At 42.2% G+C, this 15,242-nt stretch overlaps 1 protein-coding gene across 1 annotated transcript in view; it reads left to right on the forward strand.

Moving 5' to 3' along the window:
• Positions 1-9,002: 9,002 nt before the first annotated feature.
• Positions 9,003-15,242, forward strand: part of NOBOX (NOBOX oogenesis homeobox) — an 11,892-nt gene continuing 5,652 nt past the window's right edge. Inside the window, 5 exon segments of the mRNA XM_029954590.1 lie at positions 9,003-9,204; positions 9,285-9,332; positions 9,731-9,864; positions 12,530-12,716; positions 13,842-13,889. Coding sequence (XP_029810450.1) covers positions 9,003-9,204; positions 9,285-9,332; positions 9,731-9,864; positions 12,530-12,716; positions 13,842-13,889 — 619 coding nt within the window.

The raw sequence follows: 15,242 nt of genomic DNA on the forward strand, positions 1-15,242 counted from the left end.
GAATAAAGGGCTAGTATCCAAAATCTATAATGAATTCACCAAACCCCACACCCAAAAAAAGAATAATCCAGTGAAGAAATGGGCAGAAGACATGAAGAGACACTTTTTCAAAGAGGACATCCAGATGGCCAACAGACACATAAAACGATGCTCAACATCACTCATCATCAGGGAAATACAGATCAAAATCACACTGAGATACCACCTCATGCCAGTCAGAGTGTCTAAAATGAACAAATCAGGAGACTACAGATGCTGGCGAGAATGTGGAGAGACAGGCACCCTCCTACACTGTTGGTGGGCATGTAAACTGGTGCAACCACTCTGGAAAACAGTGTGAAGGTTCCTCAAAAAATTAACAATACTCCTCTATGACACAGCAATATTACTGCTAGGAATTTACCCAAGAGATACAGGAGTGCTGATTCACAGGGGTACATGTACCCCAATGTTCATAGTAGCACTTTCAACAATAGCCAAATCATGGAAAGAGCCTAAATGTCCATCAACTGATGAATGGATCAATAATATGTGGTTTATATATACAATGGAATACACTACATGGCAATGAGAAAGAATGAAGTCTAGTCATTTGTAGCAATGTGGATGGAACATGAGGATATTATGCTAAGTGAAATAAGTTGAACAGAGAAAGAAAGCCATATGTTTTCACTCATATGTGGAACAGGAGAAACTCAACAGAGAACCACAGGGGAAAGGAAGGGAAACAAATAGTTAAGGAGAGGGAGAGAGGCAAACCACAAGAGACTCTTAAATACTGAGAACAAACTGATGGTTGATGGGGGAGGGAGAGAGGGGAAAGTGGGTGATGGGCATGGAAGAGGGCACTTGTTGGGATGAGCACTGGGTGTTATATGGACACCAACTTGACAATAACCTATATTAAAAAATAAAACACTATTTTTATGATTTGAAAAAAAATATTTTTAAAAAATAACTGGTTGCGAAAAATAAAAATAAAAATTGTATAATATGTAGTTCATAACACATGTAGAAGGAAAACGTATGATAACAATAGCACAGAAGAGAGGAGGGGAGGCACAGAAGCACACTGTTGTAAGGCTCTTATATTTCAATGAAATGATACAGCGTCACTTGAAAGTATACTGTTTTGAATTAAACATGTATCCAAAAAGTCCTAAAGCAACCACTAAAAAATAATCAATGAAATTTTATAAATCAGTATTATCATTAGACAACACAGATAAAATTGAATCATAAGTAATACTCAAAAATAAAAAGAGGAACCAAGAACAGATATGATAAACAGAAATTGCAAGAGGATAGATTTAAACCCAACCATAGCAATAATCATATTAATGGCGAATGGTCTAACTACCTTAAACAAAAGGCAAAGGTTGTCATATTGCATTAAAAAAGCAGGATCTACCTAGATGACACCTACAAGAAACCCACTTTAAATACAAAGTAGTTTCTACTCATCTCTGAATAGAGTAGTTTGTACCAGCCCTAATGGACTGGGGCTCCAGCTCTCACTTCTCCTCTGGAAAGTCATGCCCTCTGGTGAATATGGATTTTACCAGAGTCATGCCAAGTCTCATTGTGTTCTCTACAATGAGCACTAAAATGCCACATTTTATTCCTAGATTCTTTCTTCAGTTGTCAAAATGGCCAACTTACTGGCCTTACCAAATACCTGTTTTTTATCATACTACGAATCACCAGAAATTAAAATTTGTGTCATGCAATCTTTTTTCTCTCTTCCAACTAAAAGACCCATATTAATAGTTCATTCATTCAACAAATCATTAACATTTATAATTTGGTCACTATGCCAGATGCACTGCGTACACAAGGATATATTGGTGAAACAAACCAGCATAGTTTCTGTACCCATGGAGCTTAAAATACAGTAAGGACAATCTTAAAGCAAACAAAAATATAATTACATGTTAAGAGTTGTAATGGAGGAAGCTAGAAAGATGGTGGAGTAGGAAGACCCTAAGCTCACCTCAGCCCACAGATACAACTAGATAACACTCACATCAGCACGAATAACCCAGAAAATGATCCGAATACTAGCAGAACTAACTCCACAACAAGACTTAGAAAAGAGACCAGATAGAGGAAGGTAAGGAGGGCAGAGACTGGGTTTGGGAACAAAATGGATATCCATCCACAGTCAGGAAGGGGTCAGGGTGGTGAAGAATGGTAAGATACAGACTATCACACCTAGAAGCCCACATGGAAAACACGAATCCCTGTAACATTTGACACTGACAGTGAGAGGGGCCAAATCTGAGTTCTCATAACCAGAAGGACATAATGCCTAGAATTTTAAAAATGTGGCAGGCTCTGCTCTGGGAGAGCCCCGAGGGCATTAGGAAGCAAAGTCCCCTCAGTGGCAGTGAAAGAGCACCACAAATAACCTGCAATACAATGTGGAAGTCGCATTTGGAAAAAAAACGATGGGAAGATGGGAGAAGGGTTATTTACTCATCTTAGAGCCTGTCTTGGAGAAGAAAGGATCATAGGGAGGCTCCTCCAGGGACATGCGCCATTTCTCTTGCTTGCTCCCCAGCATAAACATGTGACCACCAGCAGGAACCAGCATGGTACCAACCTCACTGCCAATCTTGCTTACACCAAGCCCTATTCTCCCTGCGTTTCAGCACATCTATCCTTCCTGGTCACTCTTGCCTCGGTGTCAGCACCGCAGGGGCCTCTCCCAGAAGAACAGCACAAACCTTGCCAGCGCTGTGTCTCCCAACCCACACCCGTTGCTGCAGGGACCCAGCGTCGGTGGCAATGGCAGCAATGGGTCTCATTACACAAGCAGACCAGTTTCATACCAGGAAACCTCATAAGGCTATTAGTCAATTTTTCAGCAGAAACCTTGCAGGCCAGAAGGGAGTAGCATGATACATTCCAAGCTCTGAAAGGGAAAAATCTGAAGCCAAAAACATTCTATCCAGCAAGGTTATCATTCAGAATAAAAGGAGAGAGAGAGTTTTCCAGGCAAACAAAAACTAAAGGAGTTGATGATCACTAAATCGGCCCTACAGGAAATATTAAAGGGGACTTTTTGAGTGGAAAAGAGACCATAAGTGAGAATATAAAAAGTAAAAACCACAAAGCAGTAAAAATAAGTATTTCTGTAAAAATCAAAGGTTTATAAAATAAAAGGATGTAAAATGTGACACCTAAAATATGTGTGGGAGAGGAGTAAAGAATGGATTCAGACATAAGAAACCATCAACTTAATATAGACTGCTTACTGCTGATGTTTATACAAACCTAATGGTAATCACAAATCAAAAACCAATAATAAACTTGCAAAGAATAGAGAGAAAGGAATGCAAATAAATCACTAAAGAAAGCCAACAAACAATAAAAGAGAGCAAGAGAAGGATCTGAAAATACCTACAAAAACAGCCACAAAATAAGTAACAAAATAGCAATAAATACAACTGTCAGCAATTCCTTTGTTTTTTTGATGTTTATTTTTATTTATTTTGCGAGAGAGAGACACAGAGAGAAACCCAAGCAGGCTCACCACTGCCAGTGCAGAGCCTCACGTGGGGCTCAAGCTCATGAACCATGAAATCATGACTTGAAGCAAAACCAAGAGTCAGATACTTAACCAACTGAGCCACTCAGGTGCCCATCAGTAAATGAATTAAACACTTCATTCAAAAGACAAAGGTTGACAGAGTGGATAAAAAAAAATAGGAGCTACCTATATGCTGCCTACAAAATACTCATTTCAGACCTAAAGATACCTGAAGATTGAAAGTGAGGGGATAGAGAAACATTTATATGCAAATGGATACCAAAAGAAAGGCAAGGTAGCAATAATTATATCAGACAAAATAGACTTTAAAACAAATACAGTGGAGCACCTGGGTTGCTCAGTCAGTTACGCAACTGACTTGGGATCAGGCCATGATCTCACAGTTCATAAGTTCAAACCCTGCATTGGGCTGTCTGCTCTTGGCAGAGAACCTGCTTCAGATCCTCTATCTCTCTCTCTGCCCCTCCCCTGCTCACACACTCGTGCACACTCACGCGCTCTCTCTCTCTGAAAAATAAAACATTTAAAAAAATAATACAAATCTGTAACAAGAGACAAAGAAGGATGCATAATAATAAAGGGGACAATCCAGCAAGAAGGTACAACAATCGTAAATGTTTATGCACCAACATGGGAAGCACCCAAATACATAAAACAGATAATAACAAACATAAAGGAACAAATCGATAGTAATGCAATAATAGTAGGGGACTTCAATATCCCACTCACATTAATGGACAGATCATCCAAACAGAAAACCAAAAAGGAAACAGTGGCTTTGAATGACACCCTGGATTAGGTGGATTTAACCAGTATTTTCAGACCATTCCATCCTAAAACAGCAGAATACACATTCTTTCCAAATGCATACAGGACATTCTCCAGAACACATCACATATCAGGTCACAAAACAAGTCTCAACAAATTCAAGATCGAAGACATACCATGCATCTTTTCTGAGCACAATGCTTTGAAACTAGCAATCCATGACAAGAAAAAAATCTGGAAAGAGCACAAATACATGGAGGCTAAATCACATGCTACTAAACAATGAATGAGTCAACTAGGAAATTAAAGAATAAATTGAAAACTACATGGAAACAAATGAAAAATGAAAACACAATAATCCAAAATCTTTAGGATGCAGCAAAAGCAGTTCTAAGAGGGAAGTTAGCAGCAAAAAATCTCCTGCTTCTCAAGAAGAAAACTCTCAAACAACCTAACCTTACACCTAAAGGATTTAGGAAAAGAAGAATGAACAAAACCCAAAAGGAGCAGAAGGAAAGAAATCATAAAGAGTAGGACAGAAATACATGATATAGAAACTAAAAAAGCAATAGAACACATCAATGAAACTCAGAGCTGGTTATTTAAAAAGATCAACAGAATGGATTAGCCTTTTGCCAGACTCATAAAAAGGATGACCCAAGTAATAAACAAAATCACAAATTAAAGAGAAATAACATCCAATGCCACAGAAATATAAACTATAAAAGAATTTTATTTTAAAAACTACATGCCAGAAAATTGGACAGCCTAGAAGAAATGAATAAATTCCTAGAAACACCTAACCCACCAAAACTGAAGCAGGAATAGAAAACTTGAACAGACCAGTTACCAGTAATGAAATTGAATCAATAATAAAAAAAAAACTCCAAGCAAATAAAAGTCCAGGATCAGATGACTTCACAGATGAATTCTACCAAATGTTTAAAGAGTTAATATCTATTCTTCTCAAGCTGTCCAAAAAATAGAAGAGGAAGGAAAATATACAAATTCATTCTATGAAGCCAGCATCATCTTGATTCCAAAACCAGACAAAGACTCCACTAACAAGGAGAATTGCAGGCCAACATTCCTAATGAACAAAGATGCAAAAATCCTCATCAAAATACTAGCAAACCACATCCATCAATAAACTTTTTAAAAAGCCATTCACTACAAATGAGATTCATTCCTGGGATCCAAGGTGGTTCAATATTCACAAATATGAATGGTTAGTGGATATCCTTCTCTTGTGCCTGACCTGATCATAAACATGATATATCATATCAATAAAAGAAAGGGTAAAAACCGTATGACCATTTCAAAAGATGCAGAAAAAGCATTTAGCAAAGTGCAACATCTATTCATGATAACAACCACCACCACCCTGCAAGGGGCGCCTGGGTGGTTCAGTCAGTTCAGCATCTGATTCTTGATTTCGGCTCAAGTCATAATCTTACTGACATCAGATCAAGCCCCATGTCAAGCTCTGTACTGAGTGTGAAGTCTGCTAAGGTTTTCTCTCTCTCCCTCTGCCCCTACCCCACTCACACAATCTCTCTCTCTCTCCCTCCCTCCCTCAATAAATAAATACACAATTTTTTAAAACCCTCAACAAAGTAGGTTTAGAGAAAAACATATCTCAATATAATAAAGGTCTTATATGAAAAACCCACAGCCAACACCACACTGAGTGGAGAAAACCTGCGACCTCTAAGGTCAGGTCAGGCACAAGAGAAGGATGTCCACTAACCATTTTTATTCAACATTGTATTGGACGTCCTAGCCCCAGAAATCAGACAACAAAAGGAAATAAAAGGCATCTACTGGTAAGGAAGACTTAAAACATTCACTACGTTATTTGCAGATGACATGATACTTTATACAGAAAACTCTAAAGACTCCACCAAACAACTACTAGAATTCATAAATGAATTCAATAAAGTCACAGGATACAAAATCAATGTACAGAAATCTGTTGCATTCATATACACTAAAAATGAAGCAGAAGAAAGTGAAATTAGGAAAATAATCTCACTTATAATTGCACCAAAAACAAGATACCTAGGAATAAACCTAACCAAAGAGATGAAAGATGTGTACTCTGAAAAGTATAAAACACTGATGAAAGAAACTGAAGAAATGGAAAGACATTCCATGCTCCTGGATCAGAAGAACAAATATTGTTAAAATGTCTATACTACCCAAAGCAATCTACACATTTAATGCAATCCCTATCAAAAAACCAATCACATTTTTCAGAAAACTAGAATAAATAATCCTAAAATTTGTATGGAAACACAAAAGAACCTGAATAGCCAAACAATCTTGAAAACGAAAAGCAAGGCTGGAAGCATCACAATTTCAGACTTCAAAATATTATAAAGCTGCAGTAATTAAAATAGTATGGTACTGGCACAAAAATAGACACATAGATCAACAGAATAGAAAACTCAAAAATATACCCACAATTATATGATCAATTAAATCCATGACAAAGGAGGAAAGAATATACAATGGGAAAAAGACAAGTCTCTTTAACAAATAATGTGGAGGAAAATGGACAACAACAAGCCAACGAATAAAACTTGATCACTTTCTTGCACCAACTACAAAAATAAACTCAAAATGGATGAAAGACCTAAATGTGAGACCTTACACCATAAAAATCCTAGAAGAGGGCAGTAATGTCCCTGACATCAGCCCTGGAAACATTTTTCTAGATGTCTCTTGAGGCAAGGGAAGTAAAAACAAAAACAAACTATTAGAGCTACATTAAAAAAAAAACAAAAACTTCTGCACAGGGAAGGAAACAATCAACAAAACTACAAGGCAATGTTTTTATGGAGATGATAATTGCAAATGACATATCTGATAAAGGTTAGTACCCCAAACATATGAATAATTGATTCAACTCAACACCCAAAAACCAAATAATATAATTTTAAAATGAGAAGACATGAACAGACATTTCTCCAAAGACAACCTGCAGATGGCCAATGGACACATGAAAAGATGCTCGACATCACTCATCATCAGGGAAATGCAAATCAAAACTGCAATGAGATACCATCTGACACCTGTCAGAATGGCTAAAGTCAACAACACAAGAGACAGTAGGTGTTGGTGAGGATGTAGAGAAAAAGGAACCTCTTCCATGGCTGGTGGGAATGCAAACCGGTAAAGCCACTGTGAAAAACAGTATGGAGTGTCCCCCCAAAATTAAAAAAGAACTACCCTATGTTCCAGTAATTGCACGACCGGATACTTACCCCCAAAATACAAAAACACTGATTCAAAAGGATACATGCACCCCTATGATTATTGCAGCATGATTTACAATCGCAAAATTATGGAAGCAGCCCAACTGTCCATCAACAAACGAATGGAAAAAGAAGAGGTGGCACAAGTGCGCGTGCACACACACACACACACACACACACACACACACACACACACTGGAATATTATTCAGCTATAAAAAGGAATGAAATTTTGCCATTTGCCACAACATGGTTGGAGCTAGAGAGTATAATGCTAAGTGAAATAAGTCAGAGAAAGATAAACACCACATGATTTCACTCATAAGTGGAATTTAAGAAACCAATGAGTAAAGGAAAAAAAAGAGAGAGGTTACCCAAGAAACACATTCTTACTATAGAGAGTTACCAGAGGGGCGGTGGTGGGGGATGGGGCAAATAGGTGATGGGGATTAAGAAGTGCACCTGTGGAAGCACCTGGGTGGCCAGTCAGTTAAGCATCTGATTCCACTCAGGTCATGATCTCATGGTTCGTGGGTTCGAGCCCCGCGTCAAGATCTATGCTGACAGCTTGAGCCTGCTTTGGATTCTGTGACTCCTTTTCTCTCTGCCCCTCCCCCACTTACATTATGTACCTCTCTCTCTCTCTCTCTCTCTCTCTCAAAACTAAATATTCAAAAGATGTCATGATGAACACTGAGTGATGTAAAAAAGTGTTGAATCACTCTACATACACCTGAAACTAATATAGAACTCTGTTAACAATATGGGAACTGAAATAAAAACTTAATGAAAGTTTTAAAAAAGACTTGTAATGGAAACAAAGAGAAAATATTAGGAGGCGGTGTTAAGTAGACAGTGTGGCCAAAGGAGCCCTCTGGAGGGAGAGCATTCAAGCTCAGATCTGAGTAGGAACTCACCACAGCAAGAATGAACAGTTTCTGGGCACAGGGAGAACATATGGAAGACCCTGAGACAGGAGGAGCTTGGTTACGTTCGAGGTGCCTGAAGGCCAAGTATAGTCACCTGGGATGAAGCGGAGCCACACTGGAGCCGATCATGCAGGGCTCTAATAGGAAGCCTGCATTTTCCTCTAAATACAAAGGAAAGTCATCACAGCATGTAAATAAAAGGGGGATATGTGGCTTAATTTACATTTTCAGACTATGGTGTGAGTCTGTGGAGAATGGATTATAGCACAACAGGAGTGGAGACAAGGAGACGGGCCTAGGTGACTGTCACTGAGGGACAGGCAGGAGAGGAACGGGGCTGGGAGCAGAAGGGTGACAGCAGAGAGAAGTCAAAGCACTAGGGATGTACCATGGAGGTTGACCTGGCAGCACTGTTTTTGATAGTCGATCTGTCAGCTGGGAGGGAGAGAGTGAAACCAAGGGTAATTCTAGCTGCGGGGGTGTCACAACAATGCAGAGGACTGGAAGTGTCACCAGTTCTGCGTGGGAATCAGGAGTTCGGTTTGAAAAGCGGGTTCGGTTTGCGAAATCTGAGAGGCATCAGCGCTTGTCCTGTCTTATGAGCCCAAATCAACAAAGAAGCCAACAAGTCGGGCCTTGGAACAGTATCTCTAAGGAGCGCAGATCAGAAATTAGATCGCCGGACTCAAGATGTATGCAACAATGTCAAGTTCGTCTCTAATTCCAAATATGGCTTCTCCCCTCTCTGTTGCTCTTTTCCCCTTGCCGGCAGCCTGCCTACACTCTGGGGGCCCCAAAGCATACATTCCCTCCCACCAAGGTAACGGCGCATGCGGCAACCCCAGGTTGTAAGACACAATCAGAAGCCTTTTGCAAACTGAAGAAGACTGGGTCTAGCAGCCTATCTGGGTCTTTTGCTCCTTTATCTTTCCAACAAACTGAATGACAGGTTCCGCAGGCCTAATTATTTCTCGGGTAATCAACCTCACCTCCTATCATTTCAATCCTCTACCACACAGTAGGCAAGCCTGGGGTTTCCCCACCCACACTCCAGGCAAAGGAAGCCTCTCCTGGCTTCTAATCACACCAGTGATCTTGTCCTTGATGGATATCGAGCACAAGGAGGCATTTAAAGACAAGGGCAGGTCTTCTGTGATCCCAAAGATTTTGAATTATCACCCCAAGGTTAGTGGACCTAAAACTTTGGAGCCCCCAAAGAACAGAGGAGCCTGCTAACCAAGACAGGACCTCACTTGCCACACTGTTCACCAGACCTGGAGGACACCTGGGTCGTAGGGGACAAGGAAGGCTTCACAGCCCAGGAGGACATGAGTCATGTCCCGAAAGAACCAGTGGGACCGTGAGGACCACACTGTGGCCAGAAGACAGAACTCTCTTCCTACACGAGGGTCTTGTGGCAGAGCACTTTTTCCTGGGGGTCGCTGACCCAGACCTGAACACCAGAAAAATCTGTCAGCCCACCAGAGGTCTAGCCCCAGGAAACCAAAGGAGGAAAAAAACACTGAACTCAGAGAATCTTCCTCTCTTAAAAGCCAAGTTTATGACCTCAGAGAACCTGACTCCTCCTGTGCAGTGAACAATTTTGTGGCTCCTCATAGGTTTGATTGGGACTGGAAAAAAAAAAAGACAAAAATCAATCACTACTTGGAAGAGATTTAAAACAGAAAGTCTGCAAGAGAAAAATTTAGAAGCTTTATTTCAGTTTTGCTTTTTAGTTTTGAAAAATGTAAGGCTTTAAATTAAATGTTCTTTTCAAAAGGTGGAGACTAGTTAAATTACAACGTCACTCAAATTCTGAAGGCTCAAACAATAGAGAACTGTGTAACTGAAGGAAGAAAAGACTCAAAATTATATGTGGAGAATTATAATCATGTAGAACATATATAAAACACAGTAATGGCAAAAATGCTATGAGGAAATGTACCAAACTATTAGTAACTGAGGTTGTTGGACAGAAAATTGTTTATTCCTTTTCTAATCCTTCTGTATTTATCAACATTTTCCAAACAAATTTGCATTCCTATGATAACAGAGACATTGTTATTGTTTTACCTTTTCTAAAAATTGTTTTCAAATTTATTTTAAGTCGGCTCCATGCACAATTTGGGGCTTGAACTCATGACTCTGAGATCAAGAGTCAAATGCTCTACCAACTGAGCCAGTCAGGCACCCCTATTTTACTTTTTAAGACAAGTTAGATATAAATTCCTCTACTTCCTATCCACAGCACTGTTAAGGAAATAAATATCATTTAAAGCTAAAGGCTTTAAAATTACCGTCAACAAAAGGATAGTAGTGCTAGTATACACACAATGTTATTTCTGTGAATTAAACGTAAGCGAGTCCAGAGGAACTGAATTTGTGGTCAGAACACTGGGATCAAGACACCTGGGTGGCTCAGTCCACTGAGCATCTGACTTTCGATTTCGGCTCAAGTCAGGATCTTGAAGCTCATGAGATCCAGCCCTGTGTCAGGCGCTGCACTGACAGCACAGGGCCTGCTTGGGATTCTGTCTCCCTCTCTCTCTGCCCCTCCCCTGCTCATGCTCTCTCTAAATAAGTAAACATTTTTTAAAAGATGTTTATCTATGGAGCACCTGGGTAGCTCAGTCAGTTGTGTCCAACTTCAGCTCAGGTCATGATCTCCTGGTTCGTGAGTTCAAGCCTCGTGTTGGGCTCTGTGCTGATAGCTCAGAGCCTGGAACCTGCTTCAGATTCTGTGCCTCCCTCTCTTTCTTCCCATACCCTGCTCATGCCCTCTCTCCCTCAAAAATAAACATTAACCAAAATTTAAAAAAATAAAAAGAAATAAAAATATTTATTTATCTTTAAATTAATAAACTGGGATCAACAATTTAAAAAACAGTTTGAGGAGTGCCGGGAGGACTGGGTCGGTTAAGTGTCTGACTTCAGCTCAGGTCATGATCTCACAGTCTGAGGGTTCGAGCCCTAAAATGGGCTCTGTGCTGACAATTTGGAGCCTGGAGCCTGTTTCAGATTCTGTGTCTCCCTTGCTCTCTGACCGTCCCCCACTCACACTCTGTCTCTCTCTCAGAGATAAACATTAAAAATATCTTTAAAAATTCTTTGAGAAAATTGTACATTCTCATGCAATTGTTAGAAATGATAGACAGAGATCCCACGTAGACACCACCCCTGCAATGGTAACACTGTACAGAACTATGATACAAGGTCACCCCAGGAGACGTACTTACAGAACGTACTCAGCTGTCCCCAGTTTTATACACACTCACGTGTGTGTGTCCCCATCTAGTTCTACATAATTTTATCTCACGTGTCGACTCCTGTGACTGTCCCTGGCCAACCTTCAGAAAATTCCCATCCCTTTGGCTCCCATGAACAGCCATGGCTGCCCCGCCCCTGCTCCCTGCCTCTGGACACTTGGCCAATGAACACTTATTGACCCCCGCCCCCATGTGTAAATCACTGTGCCAAACACTGAAGGGCCATGACAGAAAAATCAACAGGATAAGTAGTAGAGCCTAGTAGTTAGGAGGATGGCTGGGAACCAGACTGACTCGGTTCAAATCCTGGGTGTGCCACTTACCAGCCCTGCGACCTTGACAAAGTACTCAAGCTCTATGCCACAGTTTCTTCAATAAAATGTGGCTAATAATAGTTCCTCCTAGGGTTATTATGAGGACTCAATGAGTTGGTATTTGTAAAGCGAGAAGAAAGCGCCCGGCATGAACAGATGCATGTTCTCACTCAGGGACTCACATTCCAGCAGGGAACACACATGACTCTCAGGTCGCCCTGTGCTGAGGGCGGCAAAGTCCAGGCTCACCCGGCGCGGTGGGAGGACTTGAGAGGGAGCCGCTCATGGGGCTGTGGAAAGCTGAGAGAGACTTCACAGGAAAGAGAATACTGGGTTGGGCTCTGAAGTATGAGTAAGACTCCAACAGAAATAAAAGGGAAAGGATGGCGTTTCAGGCCTATGAACCCACATGATCTGTGGCCCCGGGGCATGAGCAGGCAAGAGCCGTTCTGAGAAAGGACGTCAGAACAAGAGCCTGTGAGGAGACTGGGCGGGCAGGGGAGGCCGGGGCCACGCAAGGTTCCCCACGAGAGCTCCCCGATCCCGGAGCAGACCAGCATGGCGCCGAAATTTCTCCAGAGCTCTGCTCTGCTCCGAGAGGAGAGGGTCCAAGCAGGTGGGAAGGTACTGACTAAAGCACCAAACACAAGCCATGGGGTTAATACTACGGGCTGATTAAAACAAGAGCAGCACCCCCGTCTATTTTCTCTTCATTATGACTTTCTTATTTAAGCTTATATAAATCCAAATTAGTTAACACAGAGTGTAATCATGATTTCAGGAGTAGAATTTAGGGATTCGTCACTTACATATGATAGAGCTCATGCCAACGAGTGCCCTCCTTCATGCCCATCGCCCACCCAACACCCCTCCATCAACCCTCGGTTTGTTCTCTGTATTTTAGAGTCTCTTACGGTTTGCCTCCTTCTGTTTTTACCTTATTTTAGCAACCCCATGTCTTTTTTTTAATAGTTTATTGCCAAGTTTGTTTCTATATGACACCCAGTGCTCTCCCCCACAAGTGCCCCCGTCTATGACCATCACCCCCTTCCTCCCCCTCCCCCTCCCTCTTCAGCCCTCTGTTCCTTTTCAGTATTCAAGAGTCTCTCAGGTTTTGCGTCCCTCTCTCTCCCCAACCCTCTTTCCCTCTTCCCCTCCCCCGGTCCTCCATTAGGTTTCTCTTGTTCTCCTGTTAGACCTATGAGTGCAAACACATGGTGTCTGTCCTTCTCTGCCTGGCTTACTTCGCTTAGCATGACATCCATCCATCCACTTTGCAGCAACCCCATGCCTTAAACATGGCCCCTGCTCTTGGGAGAAGCATACAATCCTGAGTGTTTGGGACACTGGGATTAGAGGTTGTTCAGCTAACTCGAGCCGGAACCGGTTTTCTCCCCGCCGGGGCAGCCTCCCTTCAGCCAGGCGTTCTCAATGCCCTTCACTGGCCAGCTCAAACTATCCTGCCTGGGGATTTCCAAAGGAGGCCACTGGGCACCAACCATCAGCTCGGTTGTCATGGGTTCATGGTGTTCATCTGAGCATCTTTGCCCTCTTCAGGCTCAGGGTGCCTTAGTCCTGGAGCCTGTGACTGGCTCTAGCTGCCCTCTGCCCCTGCCCCCCACCACAGACAGGTGCCTTGCCTCCTGGTTGTTTCGGGGCCCTCGCCGCCCCGTGTGCTGGGACTCTGCTCTCTCCCTGCCCCGGGCCTTTTCAGATTTCTCTTTCACAACTTTACTCTCGCCTCTCTAGTCCCAGGCCTTCCAATGACCTGCTGTCGCCCACGCCTGGGCGTGGCAGGTAAAACAAGAGCAAATGAACCTCTTTCGGCTTTGACAGTTTTCTCAACCAGCCTCCTTCTGGTTATGTTTCTCACAGTGGGAGGAGGAGCACGACAAAGAATGCTTATTCCCCTCGCCTATCCTCATGGGACGGCAGCTCTGCACACGCCGAGGAAATGTCTGCTGACTCGGTGGAGTAGCACCAGACGTGTTTCTTTTTGTCACTCTTCTCTGAGGGAAGACAAAGATGTCGGAAGAGGGGCCCTTGGTGAGGGGATGACAGTGGTGGTTTAGAATTTGACTTCAAAAACTAAGAAACCCCCCCAAATAAAAATGAAAAAACCCTTCCACTAAGCAGGTTGAGCAGATGAACTTGTGTGACCATCACCAAGATGAAATCTGACCAAACAAGACTCAGAGAGAAGTATTCCCAAGCACTCCTAAAACACGTTCTCGCCCTCCCCATGGAGGGTGGCCTTCCTGCCCTGGAGGCTCACCTGTCAGAACTATTCACAGCAAGTGTCAGCAATGCTACCCCTCCCCCAGGAAACGCAGGAAGACAGTCTTCCAAGCCTTCGGAGGCCAAATTCACTTGGAGCCATTAAAGCAAAGTTTCATGTAAATAAAGAAACACTATGATATTTGAAGGGGGAAAAAGCCACAGGACAGCAAGCCAAGAATATCAGAAAGAAAGCTTAAATTTTTCCAATGTGATAGTCCAAGTCCAACAAGTTCAACTAGTTCTGTATTTAGAAAAATGCCAACGTCTTCAATTCTCTTAAACACGAACACTTTCCTACAATTAGACCCTGAATCTTAAGGGCGCTGTTCAATCCATGGGTGACTGGAGTCTTTGCTTTTCCGCCTTTCATGCAGGCAGAGGGCAAGCACCCGGTGAGTACGTGACAGAGAATGATTTATTATTAGTTTAACGTAGCAGGATAGCCTACTAACAAATTAAGTGTTCTCATGCCACAGACACCTCAGAGAAGGTGAAACGGGTCATGTTCCCCATACAACCCCCCCACCTGCTTCCCTCACTCTCCCCCTCCAAGATGGTTTTAGTTGACTTTGTTTCTGAAAGGTCTAGGACTGTCTCAAACTCTAAGAATAAAAATCACCTGAAGGGCTTATTACAAGGGCTATTTCTGGGTCCCTCTTTAGAAGCATCAATTTAAATTTCTAGGAATGCGGCCTGGGAGCCCCATTTTAAACAAATTCCCTGAGAAATTCTGATCTAGGGGTGCCCGGGTGGCTCAGTCCGATAAGCACCAACTTCGTCTCAGGTCATGATCTCACAATCTGTGGGTTTAAGCCGCTGCCTGGGCTCTGTGCTGCAGCTCGGAGCCTGGAGCCTGATTCTGTGTCTCCC

The sequence above is a fragment of the Suricata suricatta genome, chromosome 2 (assembly GCF_006229205.1).
Source record: "Suricata suricatta isolate VVHF042 chromosome 2, meerkat_22Aug2017_6uvM2_HiC, whole genome shotgun sequence".
Taxonomy (NCBI): Eukaryota; Metazoa; Chordata; class Mammalia; order Carnivora; family Herpestidae; genus Suricata; species Suricata suricatta.